At 42.4% G+C, this 18,860-nt stretch overlaps 1 protein-coding gene across 2 annotated transcripts in view; it reads right to left on the bottom strand.

Annotated features, from left to right (window-relative positions):
• The window catches only part of LOC117528505 (SH3 and cysteine-rich domain-containing protein 2-like), a 94,631-nt gene that overhangs the window by 45,201 nt on the left and 30,570 nt on the right, over window positions 1–18,860 (bottom strand). For both annotated transcript variants that reach the window (XM_034191146.1, XM_034191145.1), the window contains exons 2-3: window positions 11,417–11,765; window positions 6,689–6,783 (exon numbers count right to left, since the gene is read on the bottom strand). In XM_034191146.1, coding sequence (XP_034047037.1) covers window positions 6,689–6,783; window positions 11,417–11,765 — 444 coding nt within the window. The remainder of the gene's footprint in view (window positions 1–6,688; window positions 6,784–11,416; window positions 11,766–18,860) is intronic.

The following is an 18,860-nucleotide window of genomic DNA, read 5'->3' as shown; positions in this document are numbered from 1 at the left end:
AAATAAAACAAAACCAAAAGCGCACAAAGAAATTACTAGCGATGAAAAGGACAATTCTCCGAGCAAATTTTATTACACTGACGAGTTTGATTTGTTGGAATTAACAGCAAATGAGCTCGAAGTGGACATGCAAAATGAAGACCAACAAGATGAAAACAGAGTTTCGAACAGCCATATAATAAATGAATTATTCTTAAATATAAATATTTAATGAAAACATACCCAAAGAGCTGAAATTTTTATATTTTTCAGCATAAACACGGAGGTTTCCAAAAATAGAAAAATCCTCATGATGATGGTCATAAATAATTAAATAAAAAAATTAAATTAAACAGTAGCTTCCTTTCATCTTACAGTTTAAAGCACCTTATGCTGTTACTTGGCGCTAGATTGTAAAACTGAACAGAATTACAGAAAGTATTAAGCAAATACAACATTAATAAATAAAAATACACATGCAAAAATCATTTTAATAATGTAATTAATGCATTTATTCTGGCTTGATCTTCTGCTCCTCGATCTCCTTTGCCAATTTGGCTTATGGGATTAGCTCCAAAAGGAACAAACATACATGACTTTAGGGTTTAAAATTTATTTTAGAAATTGTTTAAAGTTAGTGGGACTGAATGTAGTTTCGGTAACTGGTCCAATAATGGTTTTAAAAGTGAGCTGAAAAGCTAACACACACATGCACGCACAACTTTAGCTTCGCTAATTAGCTCTTAGCTGAACTGTGCCCACCATGAGATGCGAGTAACAACATTAGAAGAAAATGAAAACAGACACTGTGAGAGTTTCAAAAAGACTCATTTCCACCAACAATTCCCAGCATAAAGCTCACAGTTGTCAGTTCTGGGTCATTTTGTTGTCCATTATGTACAACAAATTTCACAGGAGCTGTGTGCACACACAAGCACAGATGTGCACCCGTGTCCACACCACGGCAATTTCACACTGACTTAAGCACAGTAAGTGTTTCGACTCAGATATTGGTTTGTCGTCGCCTTGGCTTGCAAATGAGCTACTGGGTTTGTTGGAGAGAGAAACGCGGTGGATCAGAGGTAATATGTGCTGCCTTTGTTCCCGCTGCGACACCAAACTTTCTCTCAGTAGCCTCATCCTTTCACAGCTGCTGTCGACGTGCTCGTCTGTCTGTCTTAGTAGCCTTTGTCAAACAGGACGGAGCCAGTGTGAACCCAACACAAAATGTTTCAAGTTGTTCTCAGAAGGTCTTGCTGCTCGCTGCATGCTAATGTGCTCTGTCTCATGCAGAAGGATAAACACAAAAGCCGGGCAAGCTCCATGGTTTATATATACATATTCACTTCAGAGCAATTCAGTCCAGGATGTGAATTCAAAGCGTGAAATTTCACAAATGCAGAAACCAGAGTGGAATGAAAACCAACACATGCACTCATTTTTTGCAAAACGTGTCAATACACGTTGCTTCCCGTCTTCTCCTGTGGCGTTTGAAATGCCCAATTACTGCACATTATGAAGACTGTGACGTACGAGGGCTGTCAATAAAGTAACGGTCCTTTTTATTTTTTTCAAAAACTATATGGATTTCATTCATATGTTTTTACGTCAGACATGCTTGAACCCTCGTGCGCATGCGTGAGTTTTTCCACGCCTGTCGGTGACGTCATTCGCCTGTGAGCACTCCTTGTGGGAGGAGTCGTCCAGCCCCTCGTCGGAATTCCTTTGTCTGAGAAGTTGCTGAGAGACTGGCGCGTTGTTTGATCAAAATTTTTTCTAAACCTGTGAGACACATCGAAGTGGACACGGTTCGAAAAATTAAGCTGGTTTTCAGTGAAAATTTTAACGGCTGATGAGAGATTTTGAGGTGATTCTGTCGCTTTAAGGACTTCCCACGGTGCGAGACGTCGCTCAGCGCTCTCAGCCGCCGTCGTCAGCCTGTTTCAAGCTGAAAACCTCCACATTTCAGGCTCTATTGATCCAGGACATCGTGAGAGAACAGAGAAGTTTCAGAAGAAGTCGGTTTCAGCATTTTATCCGGATATTCCACTGTTAAAGGAGATTTTTTTAATGAAAGACGTGCGGACGATTCACAGCCGACGCGACGCTCCGCCACAGGAAAAACACCTCTGTTGAAAGCCTTAAGGACAAGTTGGAACATGTCCTGCTGTTAAACAATTTCTCATATACTCACTCCACTGAAAGCCATCAAAAGCCGCCTGGATTTTACAAATGGTTATCAACACGGAGGTGTTTTTCCTGTGCCGCCGCACCGCGTCGGCTGCGTCCCGACGCGCGGACCCGTCCGCACGTCTTTCATTAAAAAAATCTCCTTTAACAGTGGAATATCCGGATAAAATGCTGAAACCGACTTCTTCTGAAACTTCTCTGTTCTCTCACGATGTCCTGGATCAATAGAGCCTGAAATGTGGAGGTTTTCAGCTTGAACAGGCTGACGACGGCGGCTGAGAGCGCTGAGCGACGTCTCGCACCGTGGGAAGTCCTTAAAGCGACAGAATCACCTCAAAATCTCTCATCAGCTGTTACAATTTTCACTGAAAACCAGCTTAATTTTTCGAACCGTGTCCACTTCGATGTGTCTCACAGGTTTAGAAAACATTTTGATCAAACAACGCGCCAGTCTCTCAGCAACTTCTCAGACAAAGGAATTCCGACGAGGGGCTGGACGACTCCTCCCACAAGGAGTGCTCACAGGCGAATGACGTCACCGACAGGCGTGGAAAAACTCACGCATGCGCACGAGGGTTCAAGCATGTCTGACGTAAAAACATATGAATGAAATCCATATAGTTTTTGAAAAAAATAAAAAGGACCGTTGCTTTATTGACAGACCTCGTATAGCTGCAACATTAGCCTGAATTCTGAAACTTTAACCCAAAACATGGAAAATTAGTCACAGATTCAAAATACTCCAAAGCACAAAATGAAACATTTGCTTCAGAACAGTATTCATTGCTGCAAGGTACATAAAAAAGGGAACAATAATAAATAATATAATATAATAAAAGGGAATTAACATATAATACAGGTAAACTGCCTACAAGATCAGGGACACAACTGTAAGTTGAGTTTTGGCTGTCATCCCATCTTATTTTTGACAAAAGGTAACTTCTCAAATGATAAACAGTTGGGAACTTGCTGCAAATTTCAGCAGCTCTTTGTTGCCATCTAGCGAACAATGTGAGCATTCTTCTTCTGCTTCTGTTTCCTACTTTAAACCCAAAATTCAATAAAAAAAAAGCATTTATAAATGGCACAGAGATCTTTGACCTCTCAGTATTAACGTACAAAAATTTAGATTTTAAGAGATTTACAGGTCTTGAGTTTTAGGACGTGGAATGGTTTGCCATACGGACGGACGGATGGGCGGGTGGATGGACAGCCATTTCTCTTGACAAGCAAAACTTACAGTTATTAAATAACACAAATTAATTAAGGAATTATTGTTTTTTTTTAATTATTCATGGCTTCCAAATTGTTAGCATACTAAGGGCCCCTTCACACATAATATGAATAAGTACAACTCAGGGTGACTGATGGTGCAACAGCTCACATAAGCGAACCACGAAAACATCAAGTCGACAGGCAGGCATGTACGATGCCGCTGCGTCGGTTCATACACGCGGGAACACAGTGTGAGCAGCTGCGCAATGTGTAATCACATCGCACAGCTGCTGTGAAAATAAAAAATAAAAATTACATTCCACCCACAGGATTCAAACCTGCACTTTCCAAAAGCTATGATTGCCAGTCAGAAAATTTACCACTGTGATACTATTGCTGTCCTGTAAAAAATGCAGGAAAATGCCTGATATCAAGAAGGACATGGACAAATAAAAAAATAAATAATTCAAACCACACACATCTGGCCGCTGGTGTGTGCAAATAGTTGTAGCAACAGGTGTACAAGGCATTAGAGACAGCTATGATTTTACACAATTGCATGCGATTCCTGCTTGATACGCACTCTATGCACAATTCGACCAAATCTGCACTATGTGTGAAGGGGCCCTAAAGAAAACACTTGGCTCATAAAATGAGTCACTACTTCACTGTTTTGACCGAGACAAGACAATGAAAATTGTAGCATGTGGAACAAATTTGAAGAATCAGGGAAATCTACATCATCTTCTTGTCGTTTTCACCTGTACCTTCACTTCGACAAAATTTGGCAATTGTTTCCAAACACTTGTCAAGTAAACTCAACATATTAAAATGTGCAGTCTACAATACTGACATCTAGTGGGCAGTCAGTATTCACTCTTCTCCAAATAAATAAATGAATAAGTTCTACATTCTGTTTTGGTGCTCCCATTTTGCACCACAGTGGTACGGAGTTACATGTTGATTTGGCGCAGATTTTACACCGGAGGACCTTCTTGTTACAGCTCCAGCTTTACACTATTCTTGCACATTAATCGAATCATGATTGCAATATAAATTGTAATCACTGGTGTAGTCTTAATAATTTCACTATGCAAATGACCAGAGGTCAAATTAGACTGATGAGAAGAAAATTGTATTACAAATGAACATTAAAAAAAAAAAAGTATATCTTGCAAAGAAAATCCACCGTGGGCATATCCAGATGATTTTCTCTGGGATAAATTGTAGAAGTCTTTTATTTTGCTGGTTAATTTTTTAAAAACACTATCTATTAGTTGTGAGTGCAGGATAACAAGTTTGAGAACACTTATTTTTCTGAAAGGGAGGATCATTCATACTGATTATCACTAGAGAAGACAAGGGAGCACAAGTCCCCATCACCAAAGAAGTGTAAGTAAGGAAGTAAATTTTATTTATATAGCACCTTTCACAGATATGACATCGCAAAGTACTTCACAAAGCAATCAAGTAAAATACAGCCATGGTAGATTTAAAAGAATAGGTTTCAAAACAGGAACACAATAAAAAAAGAATAGAATAGTTGAAAACCCCTAAAATCCTGTTTAAAAAGAAAAGTCTTTAACAGTTTTTTAAATGCATCAACAGTGTTTAAAGACTATTACAATAGTCCAGACGTGAGGATACAAAAGCATGAATAATCCTCTCCACTTCAACCTTGGACAGAAGGAGCTTCATTTTCGATATATTGCAGAGATGGAAGAAACAGTTTTTTCTGAACTGGTTAGAATGATGCTCCAAGGACATTGCTGAATCAAAAATAACACCTAGGTTCTGCACATAGGGCTGGAGAGAAGAGGACCTATGTGCTGTTTTATTGGAGGAATGACACTGTTAGGAGCAAGAATTAAAGTTTCTGTTTTCTCAGAGTTCAGTTGTAAGTAATTATCACTTAACCACTGGTTGATATTAGACAAGCAGTTAATTAAAGAAGATAATTTTGTTATGTGGGCCGCTGAAGAGGAGGTACTGCTGGCCCACTACCACCAGAGGGCGCCCTGCTTGGAGTGCGGGCTCCAAGCACGAGAGGGCGCCAGACCCAGAGGAAGTGACAGCTGTCACTCATCTCACCAGCTGTCACTCATCCACACCACTATTTAAGCCGGACTGCAACTCCACCTCCCCGCTGAGAAATCGACTACCATTAAAAAGGCAATTTCTCTGCTGACTGACACTTTGTGTGTATAACCTGAACTTCTGTTGCAGCCGTTTTCCTGGAGTGTTGCCTTATCTGGAGGATTGGCGTTTGGTGTGACAGTGACGGCTTCGCCTCACACCCCATCTCAGATAAGTGGTTGACCAGGAGCTGCACGAGTGTGTGTGATTTGGAGGTGGAGGTGCTCCCTCCTAACTGTGTTTGGACTGTGGATTACTGAGTGTGCGGACTCACAATCACACATCATATCTCTGCTTTCTGCCAGCAGTACCAGGGTCGACAGCCGAAGACAGAGGCCACCTGGGGACTCGGGACTTGGCGGCTCCGGTGTTCTTCAGACCGTTGGTGGTGGAAGCCGTGTGGGATGCGGCTTCTCTCTCGTCAGGGGTCTTCTATCTTCGAGCCTGCCCACACGTCACCTGGTGTTTATTGACTGTGAGAATTGCTGTACATTTCGTTGTGTATTATCACAACATTAAATTGTTACCTTTTGGCTTACTCATTGTCCGTTCATTTGCGCCCCCTGTTGTGGGTCCGTGCTACGACACCTTCCCAACAAATTTGTAGAACTAAGTGGGCTTAAGAGAACAGTACAGCTCGATATCATCAGCATACAGGTGGTAAGACATTACTGTACTTGCTAATTATCTGTCTTAAAGGAAGCAAATATAAAAGAAAGTGTTGACCCAAGACATAGCCCTGAGGTACCCCACAGGTAAGCTGTCTAGATTCAGACAGAAACTGATTTATAAAATCACCACATCTCAAAGTCAATGAAAGAGCTTATTATAAGCAGATCTGAGGATAATGTACAATGTATATATAACTGGAAAGTGGTTTCAGTGAGAAAAATTTAAATATTTGAATTAATACAGAGAACAACTCTGTGTACACAATCTTCCCCTACGGCGGGGGGAGGGGGGGGGGCACAGTATTAGTCACAGTGAGCATTGGGCGGGGGGGGGGACATCACAAGATTGGCTGTTTGCCACCAAAGACCAGATTGAAGAAATGGGAAATTCAGACTTGCGGTAAAAATGTGACCTAATTAGGACCTCTAGTCATTAAACTGTGACAAGATCAAATGCTGTCAAAATGTGCATGTTTCAAAAACGGTGTGTGTCGCACCTTGCCATGACACGGCTGCTGAGATAGCTCCGAGGTACACCACAAGTGAGCAGCGATTTTGCACGTTTTACATCGAAGAGCTTGTTTGGAGTTTCCTGCAGACAGAGACAGAGAGAGAGAGAGAGAGAGAGAGAGAGAGAGAGAGAGAGAGAGAGAGAGAGAGAGAGAGAGAGAGAGAGAGATGCAAACAATCATGCAACCACAATAACATGCACAAAATGTAAAAAATGTCAGGTAGAAAGTCAAATAAAGTGGTGCTGTCCCAGTTTTACTGGCTGGCACTCCTGATCTGACAGTAACAACTTCATAATCAACAGCCCGTCTTCGAAAACAAATTGGAATATTTGGAAGCCAGCTGGAGATATTTGAGCCGTAATGAATTTGGCTTTGAGTCATTTGGCTTTTAATTGCTCTCATCAAGTGCTTTGGTGATATTTGAGATGTTTTCATTTGTCGGGTGGTGAGAAACAAATTTACAGTTAGTAGGGCTGATACTGTAATTCTGTAATTCTGGTTTTGTTCTTGATGACATTGCGCAGATGCGGCGGTAACGAAGCAGATGCTACAAATTGGATGGTTTCACTTTGAACTGGAAAATAGCCAAAACCTTCTTTTCCAACTTAACAAGGAGGCAGTTGTTAGATTGTGTTTGGGGACTGCAGTGGAGAACAGAAGAAGCATCACATAAATAAACCTACAGAGCACGAAGAAGAGAGAAGACGTGCAGGAAGTCCTCTGTAATCAATCACAGTGAGAGAAAGGAGATTCAGGAGAAACCGTCGCAGCGGTTCAGGTGAAGAGCACATTTGACCCTAACCATAACCCCCACAGCCCACCCCAACTCACCCCAAATTTCATGATACCATTATAGTGATTTTTCGTGACTGTATCACGAACTAATAGATTAATTCACGTTCTGTGATGTCATCACGAATTGGCGTGAGTTCAGGTTGTCTGACGCATCTGCAATCTGCTAACAATGAGACAGTAGACTCAAGATGTTGCTGCTCTGTTGTTAGATCACACTGTGCAAAATCAGTTTTAATCTTTTAAAGTACTACACTTTTATGGAGGTTGTACTGCCATGACCAAATGTTTGCTCATTTAAGGCTTCAGTGTGATAAGTACCAGGACTTGTACTCGCTCTGTGAGACACGCCCCCTCAGCCAGTCTATGTTCATCTGTAGGGCGGAGCTACAGACAGGGAGGGGGCGTGGTCAGCAGCAGCTTCTTTCCATTTAAAGGAAAACTTCAGCTATTTGAGCAGATATTTGAGGGTTAGGAAAAAAGAAAAACTACAGTTTGTTCTGCTTTTGATGCACAAAAACATAAGAAATATGGCCAGCCATGTGCATTTTTTAAACTAATATAGCAGTAGATCTTAGAAGTTAGCGCTGGTTATTTTATCGTGTATGTCATGTATAGTAAAGAGAAATGTACTAATATTAGTAATACATGTAATATATAACATAATAATGCATGTAATACAGTAATACACTAGTTACCGGCTTTGTTTACCTTGTTGGCTAGCAAGGTACGGTTGGCTAATTTAATGGTAGCTCATCTAGCTATAGTTAGCTTATTTTCATGATTTACTTATTTATTTTACATAGTGTATATTTTTAATATTCTTCAGTTTATAGGTTCTTTAATAGATATCAATATATAGTATCTTATTTTGGGGTTTCCATTAGATAGCATACATTATTATATGGTATGGGATTTTGCCAACTTCTGATTGGCCCACTTGCAACTTTCTGAGCTGAACCACAGGCCGAGTTGACCGTTGGTGGAGCCGAGTAGACCACGCATGCCAAACGAGTACACCTCACGTGCAGCGTAGCGCTAGCTAATCAAGCGACGCCTTCTATTGATAATGACCAATCAGATAATGCGATACAATGCCTACTTTGGCTGTCAGTTTGTTGACAAGATGGCAGAAGACAGGTTTGCATCTGTTAGCGATGCTGACTTAAAATGGATTTTACATGAAAAAGATGCGAAGAACACCCTCAGAAATACACAGTCAGCAGCCAGCTTGTTTTGCAAGTACGTCACTGAAAAGGGACATACGCCCAACTTTAAAACTTATGACAGACAGATGCTTGACAGAGTACTCGGTCAATTTTACGCGGAAGCTAGATAGGCGAATGGCGAACTTTATAAGAAAACAAGCCTGATGACTCTTCATCACGGATTTAACAGGCAGACATGACAAACTCCCAATTTTCTTGTTTACCATATAATAAAGCAGTTATAGACTTTTGATTTCGGTGTACCCGTTATTATGTGGACCTGGTTGGGGTTCACCGAGACCAGGATACACCTAAATCAAAAGTCTATAATTGTATAGAATATGTATTTTGTCTTCCTATAGTAAGCTAGTAGGGTGAACTTTCATAGCTTGTCTCTAAAATAAATTAACCATATTTATATCTTAGCCTACTAGCTATAATTTATTTTACTACTAGTCTACAGACTAGGTATACGTATAATATAATCTTCTCCTGTATGAATATTTAGGTTTTAGAAGCTAATTCCTATATATTATATAGTACTATATTTCTTGTATATGTTGTTGTATATTTTATTTATTGCCCTTATTATGTAAATATCACTTATATACATGATGTCAAATTTCTTGAGCCACTTGGGTGGGTAGGGAGAGTTCCCATGGGATAAAAAAGCTTTTCAACCTAGTATCCCTGGTTCTCAAAACCAGGCACCTAAGTGGCTCTATTCTTCTATTCTACTCTTCTTTTTTTTCTTTTTTTTTAAGATATTTAGATTTACCTTAGTATATACTAGTAGACTTCTACTTTAGAATTGGAATATATTATAGAAGACATACCTTACTGAATTTTCATGTGGAAAGTAATCATGAAAGGCAAAATGCATGTTCTAACTGATCATCTGCAGAGGAATGGTCTATTTGAAGAGTTTCAGTCAGGTTTTAGAATTCATCGTAGTACAGAAACAGCATTAGTGAAGGTTACAAATGATCTTCTTATGGCCTCAGACAGTGGACTCATCTCTGTGCTTGTTCTGTTAGACCTCAGTGCTGCTTTTGATACTGTTGACCATAAAATTTTATTACAGAGATTAGAGCATGCCATAGGTATAAAGGCACTGCGCTGCGGTGGTTTGAATCATATTTATCTAATAGATTACAATTTGTTCATGTAAATGGGGAATCTTCTTCACAGACTAAGGTTAATTATGGAGTTCCACAAGGTTCTGTGCTAGGACCAATTTTATTCACTTTATACATGCTTCCCTTAGGCAGTATTATTAGACGGCATTGCTTAAATTTTCACATTTTCGCAGATGATACCCAGCTTTATCTATCCATGAAGCCAGAGGACACACACCAATTAGCTAAACTGCAGGATTGTCTTACAGACATAAAGACATGGATGACCTCTAATTTCCTGCTTTTAAACTCAGATAAAACTGAAGTTATTGTACTTGGCCCCACAAATCTTAGAAACATGGTGTCTAACCAGATCCTTACTCTGGATGGCATTACCCTGACCTCTAGTAATACTGTGAGAAATCTTGGAGTCATTTTTGATCAGGATATGTCATTCAAAGCGCATATTAAACAAATATGTAAGACTGCTTTTGTGCATTTGCGCAATATCTCTAAAATTAGAAAGGTCTTGTCTCAGAGTGATGCTGAAAAACTAATTCATGCATTTATTTCCTCTAGGCTGGACTATTGTAATTCATTATTATCAGGTTGTCCTAAAAGTTCCCTGAAAAGCCTTCTGTTAATTCAAAATGCTGCAGCTAGAGTACTGACGGGGACTAGAAGGAGAAAGCATATTTCACCCATATTGGCCTCTCTTCATTGGCTTCCTGTTAATTCTAGAATAGAATTTAAAATTCTTCTTCTTACTTATAAGGTTTTGAATAATCAGGTCCCATCTTATCTTAGGGACCTCATAGTACCATATCACCCCAATAGAGCGCTCCGCTCTCAGACTGAAGGCTTACTTGTAGTTCCTAGGGTTTGTAAGAGTAGAATGGGAGGCAGAGCCTTCAGCTTTCAGGCTCCTCTCCTGTGGAACTAGCTCCCAATTCAGAATCAGGGAGACAGACACCCTCTCTACTTTTAAGATTAGACTTAAAACGTTCCTTTTTGCTAAAGCTTATAGTTAGGGCTGGATCAGGTGACCCTGAACCATTCCTTAGTTATGCTGCTATAGACTTAGACTGCTGGGGGGTTCCCATGATGCACTGAGTGTTTCTTTCTCTTTTTGCTCTGTATGCACCACTCTGCATTTAATCATTAGTGATTGATCTCTGCTCCCCTCCACAGCATGTCTTTTTCCTGGTTCTCTCCCTCAGCCCCAACCAGTCCCAGCAGAAGACTGCCCCTCCCTGAGCCTGGTTCTGCTGGAGGTTTCTTCCTGTTAAAAGGGAGTTTTTCCTTCCCACTGTCGCCAAGTGCTTGCTCACAGGGGGTCGTTTTGACTGTTGGGGTTTTTCCGTAATTATTGTATGGCCTTGCCTTACAATATAAAGCGCCTTGGGGCAACTGTTTGTTGTGATTTGGCACTATATAAATAAAATTGATTTGATTTGATGTTCATTATCTTACTGTGCAATTTTAAGGTTCTGGTTCCGAGTTTAATTTAGTGCTCCACTGCCCTTTTGAGCCCATGTGTAGAGCGAAATATAGAGATGGAAAAGATGGATATCTCAATATATTAATCATCTCACCTACTATCAAGTTCTTGCAGTGCTGGCAGTTGGTGGGCTTGCGAAAAACATGGTCCTGGAAACAGTGGGTAATCTGAGGATGGGGGGGCTTGATGGGCAGTGAAGGGGAAAGGTTGCGCGATGGCGAGTGGGAGCTGATGGAAGGATTTGGGCTGAGCGATGGTGAAATGGACGGTGACCGCTCCCCGACAAGCGGTGAGCCAGGCAGCAGTGGGGGAGAGGGAGGCGGCGGGTCAGTGATGAAATCCGGGGGCAGACGAGCGTCACTGTAGGATCTTTGGAAGAAGTTCTCCACGCTCTTACTGCGCATCATAGTCTTGAAAGACAGGGAGCGCTTCAGTCTCTGCAGCTATATGTGTACACAGAGAGACAGGAGGAGGTGAGAGGACACGAAGAATAAAGACAGCATAAACAAGAGTGCACAATAACAAGAGTCCAACATGGCCTCAGGCAATATTCTTGCATCCATAAAGAGAACACTCTGGAGAAACAGAATGACACATGCGATGTAATAACGCATAAGGAAGAAACACATTAATAGCAGAAGAGTTCTGCCAGAACAAGGTCCCTCCGGTGAGAACAAATTACACATTTATCAGGCTGCTTACGCATGAAACTAAAAGTGCTTTTTTTTTTATTTTTATTTCAAACACCCACATGCATAAACCATTAGGTGGGCTCAGCACCTAATGAGAATGTAACATACATCCTTGCAAAGGTATTTGGCCCCTTGGCATTTCACACTTTTTAATTTGTTTATGCCATTTCAAAATACAAAAAGTAAATCAGGCTTCTCAGTATGAAAATTTCAAAAATTATTTTCCTTAAACTCAAATGCAAAGCAAATCTCTACAACTTGATATAAATTAATTAAAAATATAAAAGCCAGGATGATGGGCTGCATAAATAATGGGCCCCTTTGGTATTGTAATACTAAAGTTCCTTAGGGCCCCTTCACACATAACACGATTTAAGGCGACTAGCGCACGAAAGAGGAATTGCATGCCATTCGTGAAAAATCATAGCTGCCTCCAATGCCTGGTACACGTGTCGCTACAACTATTCACACACACCAGTGGCTGAAAGACAGCGAGTGCCCTGTGAGAGCCCATTCGATCCCTCTCACGGCAGCTGTGGGCCAAATTCCAGGTGACACACACCAACATCCAACACCGCTTGCCTGACACTTAGAAAATGTGTGGCCATTCGCACTGTTAGCACAAAAATACTTTCGAGCTGGATGTGAAATTTGTCTAAGTGCCCCCACGAGTGTGGCATTGCAAAAAGTAACACACGTGGTGTATGTGTCTCATACGTGTGCTTGTGTGCTGCGCTCCCCCCGAAACACATGTGGCGTATGTGTGTTTCGTGCCTCCCCGCTCCCCCCTGCACGTGGTGTGTGTGCGTGTGTGTGTGTGGGGGGGGAACACACTTGCATAAAATGCTTATATGTATGTATGTACAGACATGAACACATGCGGGCCGGACAGGCAGGTCAGAGCGCACACAGCATGGGGAGACACCTCCCAGCTGCTGACCAGTGACACAAATGACTGCTCAGTGTACAGGACGTGTCACATTACAAACACAGAGCCCACAGCCAGGACAGGTATATTAATAAGTACCACACTACCTACATACACAATTACATAACAAATTACTAAAAAATAATGATCACATAATAGAGAGTGACACGTTGGTCTGTGCGCTGAACTGACAGGGGGCGTGTCCACTGACAGCAGCTGCTGTTGAGATCTCTGGTTCTGGGCATCCCAGCTGGGGAACAGATATCGTCTTTTGAAGGACAGGAACTTACAACTGTCCACTGTGACGCACGTGTGTCTGCTTGCGGTCCTCATGTGGACATAAATAAAAACATATATCGCTGTTGCAACAGGCTGCAGTGAGCGAGTACACGGCGCACACATTGACAGGCTGCCCCAGGTGAAACGGACGGTCAGATCATAACATGCAGCGGGTGATGTGAATGTCACGTCATCCACATGAGCTCTGTTCTATATGAAGTAGTGTCTGTTCTGCGGCGTGCCATCCACAGGACACGTGTGTCGGCCCAAACATGCGCGAGGGGTCGGCTGGACACGCCGAGCCAGCAGATGTGGACATGATAAGAGTGAACTGCTTCATTCATGTCATTTCATATCATCTGAGTCTTGCTGAATAACTGTTCGCATGACATAAAATCTTTCCAGTGGCATTCTGAAGTCCTCCAGAAGAACATCAGATAGTAGTGGTGTAATGGATCACAGATCCGTGATCCTTACGGACTGCCCACCACAGTTTGGCATGCCTGTGAGCCATGGATTAATTGCACAGTTTACATAAAGTGTGATTTTTGTTGCTCACTTTTTTAATGTGATAACTGTGTTAAATTTGATGAAGTTGCAATAAAATCATAGTCTGGAAGAAAGGCAGCTGCTCCACACTTACACAGCCTGTTTAACAAAATAAATTAAAAAAAGCAGCCTTGAGTAGGGACTGTAGCTCTCGCTCACACAGCCTCTGCACAGACAGGTTCAGCGCACTTCTGGAAAAAAAAGAATCTCTGTTAACATTAAGAGCTGAGGGCAACATAACTGTCATCTATTCCATGTGCAGCGGTGAGCCCACTGAACACAGCGTCATGCTCGAACTGTGTGCACAGCCGAGGTGGCTTAAAGTCCACAGCTCTGGAAAAATAACAAGCATTCCTGACTGTTTCTGAGTGTCTGCTTGCCAGGATGAAAGTGTTTATCCAGAAAGGGTTATAGGGAAAATTATTATTGTTACCTTCTCATCAGACAAAGCAAAACTATCAGTTGTAGTCAATCATGATCACTAACGAGGGGTTAATAGGCCATGTCACATTGAAAGACACTGTAGAAGCTTCAGCAAGACGTATTAAAGTATTTAAGTGAATGTGTCTATATTTGAACCTACATGTATAATTATGACCCTGCATGGATTAGAGAAGATTCAAAATAAGTTCTAAGTTGTGCATCCAATTCTTGTTTTTTAGAGCCATTAATGATGTATGCTGTACAATCATTCCACCCTGAGAACAGAACCATTCAAAGACATCATTAAAAGCCTGGAATTACCACCACATTCATGACCATGATGAGTGTGTGTAAACCTCTGACCACAACTGTATTTCTTTTATAGCAGTTTTTAAAAACAGGATTTCTTTCCAATGACATAGTTGGCAGTCAGTACGTTTACATGCAGCCAATAACCCTTCATAACCGGAATATTAGCAATAACCTGGTTGCGCACAGCCATGTAAACACCCGCAAAAACCCGAATATGCTCATATTCCTTTTTTTTAAAAAAAAAAAAACCCGAATATGACCCCTGGGTTACTCCTTTTCTAACCTGAATATCAGGTCATATAAACGTGCATAGGAATATCCCCATAGAAAGGAACATTATAATTGGATTCTATAATAGAAGATGTGCAATGGGACAAGATGTGTGAGAACAGTCACAAAGGAATCAACAGTCAAACGTGGAAAGAATTTAATTGGAAAATAATAATACGATTTTTTCACACCCCACTTGTAATTTCTAGATTTGTTAAAAACCCCACAGCAGCTCTATGCTGGCGACAGTGTGGGATGATTGGAGACCAGACCCATATCCTCTGGGACTGTCCGGTCATAGCGAAGTACTGGAAGGGGATCAGGGATGAAATGGAGACAATAATTAAAAGAGATATACCCTCCAAGTAATACCCGACTACTATACTGCAGATCAAAAGTACATTTTGCACTTTTTACTACTTGTAGCGATGAGTAAAGGGGGTGGTGGCCAAGTGGTTAATACGCAACCATTACGGCCAACTGGACAGAGATTCTGTCACCATCGGTTGCAGAGTGGAAAAATAGGGTTAAACAGGTGTATACAATGGAAAAAATGACTGCATGTCTACAACTCAAGTTGGACAAGTTCAATCAAAGATGGTACATGGTGAAACTTTACTTGGGTATGTGAATCTTCTAGTCTATTGTGATTTGTAAATAATCTGCAATTTGCCCAGTCATCTCCACTTTTTGTTGGGAAAGTGTAGGTACACGGACCCAAAACAGGGGGCGCAAATGAACGGACAATGGAGGAAGTCAAATAACAACACTTTACTGTTGTGAATGGGCACAACAAACACAACAGATTACAACAATAGATAAAAAGCCAAATCACAAAAGGTGTCGTGTGGGCAGGCTCGAAGATAGAAGACGTCTGTCCAAAGTAGAACCGGAACCACACGATTTCCTCCGCCACCAGACCCCGGGAATACTGGAGCCGCCAAGTCCCGAACTCCCAGGTGGCCACTGCCTCCGCGTGTCGGACCTGGTACTGCTGGCGAGGAACAAAAAAACAATTAAATGTGGGCGCGTTTGCACCCAGCAATCCACACGGCAGGAAAACTACCTCCACCTCTCGTTGGAAAAAGAGTCTGCTATACAATGCACAAAAGTCACAAAAGGTTACTGTCGAAAGATCACACAGTCAGCTGAGAACGTTACCTTCCAGGTAGAGCGATATCTCGGCAAAGAGGTGGAGACTTCGTCCTGCTGATGTACCCCTGCTGATCAGGTGATTGGTAACAGCTGTTGCAGGTGATGCGTGACAGCTGTCACCCTGGCTGCTCCTGTGAGGCGCTGCGCCCTCTGGTGCCTGGAGCCCGCACTCCAGACAGGGCGCCCTCTGGTGGTGGGCCAGCAGTACCTCCTCTTCTGGCGGCCCACACAACACTTTTAACATTTATTTTTATTTTGGTAAATGCTGCCTTTGTCTCAATTTTTTACATATGTATGTATGTATATATGTTTATATATATACACACACGTGTATGTACGTACACTCAACAAAAATATAAACGCAACACTTTTGGTTTTGCTCCCATTTTGTATGAGATGAACTCAAAGATCTAAAACTTTTTCCACATACACAATATCACCATTTCCCTCAAATATTGTTCACAAACCAGTCTAAATCTGTGATAGTGAGTGTTATGTGTCGGACGCAGCCCGGAGAACCGACCAGCGTTTGAAGGACCCAGTATGAAATAAGCAGAGCACGGTACAAAGGATAACTGAATTTAATACATAACAGTGATGTGATCAAAAATACAACAAATAAGTGCGCGGTCTGGCGTGGTGGATTGCGGTGCGCTCCCAGCAGCGCTAACGGTCCGGAGCCAGAACCAGTTCGGACCCAAGGACCCCGCCGACACCCCCCAGGTGGCTGCGACAAACCAAGTCTGTGAATGAAGAAATCATCTTGTGAGTCCACACTCTACACACAGAGAGACCGCTCAAAGGTGTACAAACAGCAAACACTTCCTGGCTGAATTACTAATCAGCTTCCCACCCTGCAGGCATGGAACATCCTGTTCACAAACTCACTGCAGTGGAAGCTAATTAAAATGACTAACATAACAGCTCAATATAATAAGGTGTGAGGGACACCACATTTACTGACTGTATAAATGTTAGTCACAAAATCTAACGTACCTCAGGAAGTGTGCTGATGAGCGTGAGACCTCACCCTCTCCTCTTTCACAGACCATGCATCAAACCTGGACGTTCTCTGCATCCACTGATGATGAGATGGCTCTCAAGACGACGATCTCACCCGTCTGGTCACAAGGTCGAGTCTCTGGCAAACACACACTGTGCACTCCAGACTTAAATGCCACCATGTTCCAATCCGCGTAGATGCACCACAGCTGTGAGTCCTGACGAGCTGCACGTGATCAGCCTCAGGTGATCAGGGTGAGGTCCTGATAAACTCAGCTACACAGCCACTCAGTCCCAAATGCGCACCACCTGGGAGGAAAACCAAAAGACAGAAACAGAAGACACACAAAAGCCAGCCAGGCACACCAGCCACAACAAGTGAGCACTTCTCCTTTGCTGAGATAATCCATCCCACCTCACAGGTGTGCCATATCAAGATGCTGATTAGACACCATGATTAGTGCACAGGTGTGCCTTAGACTGCCCACAATAAAAGGCCACTCTGAAAGGTGCAGTTTTGTTTTATTGGGGGGGGGGGATACCAGTCAGTATCTGGTGTGACCACCATTTGCCTCATGTAGTGCAACACATCTCCTTCGCATAGAGTTGATCAGGTTGTCAATTGTGGCCTGTGGAATGTTGGTCCACTCCTCTTCAATGGCTGTGCGAAGTTGCTGGATATTGGCAGGAACTGGTACACACTGTTGTATACGCCGGTCCAGAGCATCCCAAACATGCTCAATGGGTGACATGTCCGGTGAGTATGCCAGCCATGCAAGAACTGGGACATTTTCAGCTTCCAAGAATTGTGTACAGATCCTTGCAACATGGGGCCGTGCATTATCCTGCTGCAACATGAGGTGATGTTCTTGGATGTATGGCACAACAATGGGCCTCAGGATCTTGTCACGGTATCTCTGTGCATTCAAAATGCCATCAATAAAATGCATCTGTGTTCTTTGTCCATAACAGACGCCTGCCCATACCATAACCCCACCGCCACCATGGGCCACTCGATCCACAACATTGACATCAGAAAACCGCTCACCCACACAATGCCACACACGCTGTCTGCCATCTGCCCTGGACAGTGTGAACTGGGATTCATCCGTGAAGAAAACACCTCTCCAACGTGCCAAACGCCAGCGAATGTGAGCATTTGCCCACTCAAGTCGGTTACGACGACGAACTGGAGTCAGGTCGAGACCCCGATGAGGACAACGAGCATGCAGATGAGCTTCCCTGAGACGGTTTCTGACAGTTTGTGCAGAAATTCTTTGGTTATGCAAACCGATTGTTTCAGCAGCTGTCCGAGTGGCTGGTCTCAGACGATCTTGGAGGTGAACATGCTGGATGTGGAAGTCCTGGGCTGGTGTGGTTACACGTGGTCTGCGGTTGTGAGGCTGGTTGGATGTACTGCCAAATTCTCTGAAACGCCTTTGGAGACGGCTTATGGTAGAGAAATGAACATTCAATACACGAGCAACAGCTCTGGTTGATATTCCTGCTGTCAGCATGCCAATTGCACGCTCCCTCAAATCTTGCGACATCTGTGGCATTGTGCTGTGTGATAAAACTGCACCTTTCAGAGTGGCCTTTTATTGTGGACAGTCTAAGGCACACCTGTGCACTAATCATGGTGTCTAATCAGCATCTTGATATGGCACACCTGTGAGGTGGGATGGATTATCTCAGCAAAGGAGAAGCGCTCACTATCACAGATTTAGACTGGTTTGTGAACAATATTTGAGGGAAATGGTGATATTGTGTATGTGGAAAAAGTTTTAGATCTTTGAGTTCATCTCATACAAAATGGGAGCAAAACCAAAAGTGTTGCATTTATATTTTTGTTGAGTGTATGTGTGTGTATATGTACATATTTGTGGGTATGTAGGTGTATGGATATATATACGAGGTCTGTCCATAAA

Source organism: Thalassophryne amazonica, chromosome 16 (genome assembly GCF_902500255.1).
Source record: "Thalassophryne amazonica chromosome 16, fThaAma1.1, whole genome shotgun sequence".
In the NCBI taxonomy this organism is placed as follows: domain Eukaryota; kingdom Metazoa; phylum Chordata; class Actinopteri; order Batrachoidiformes; family Batrachoididae; genus Thalassophryne; species Thalassophryne amazonica.
This window is presented reverse-complemented; position numbering and strand designations above follow the sequence as displayed.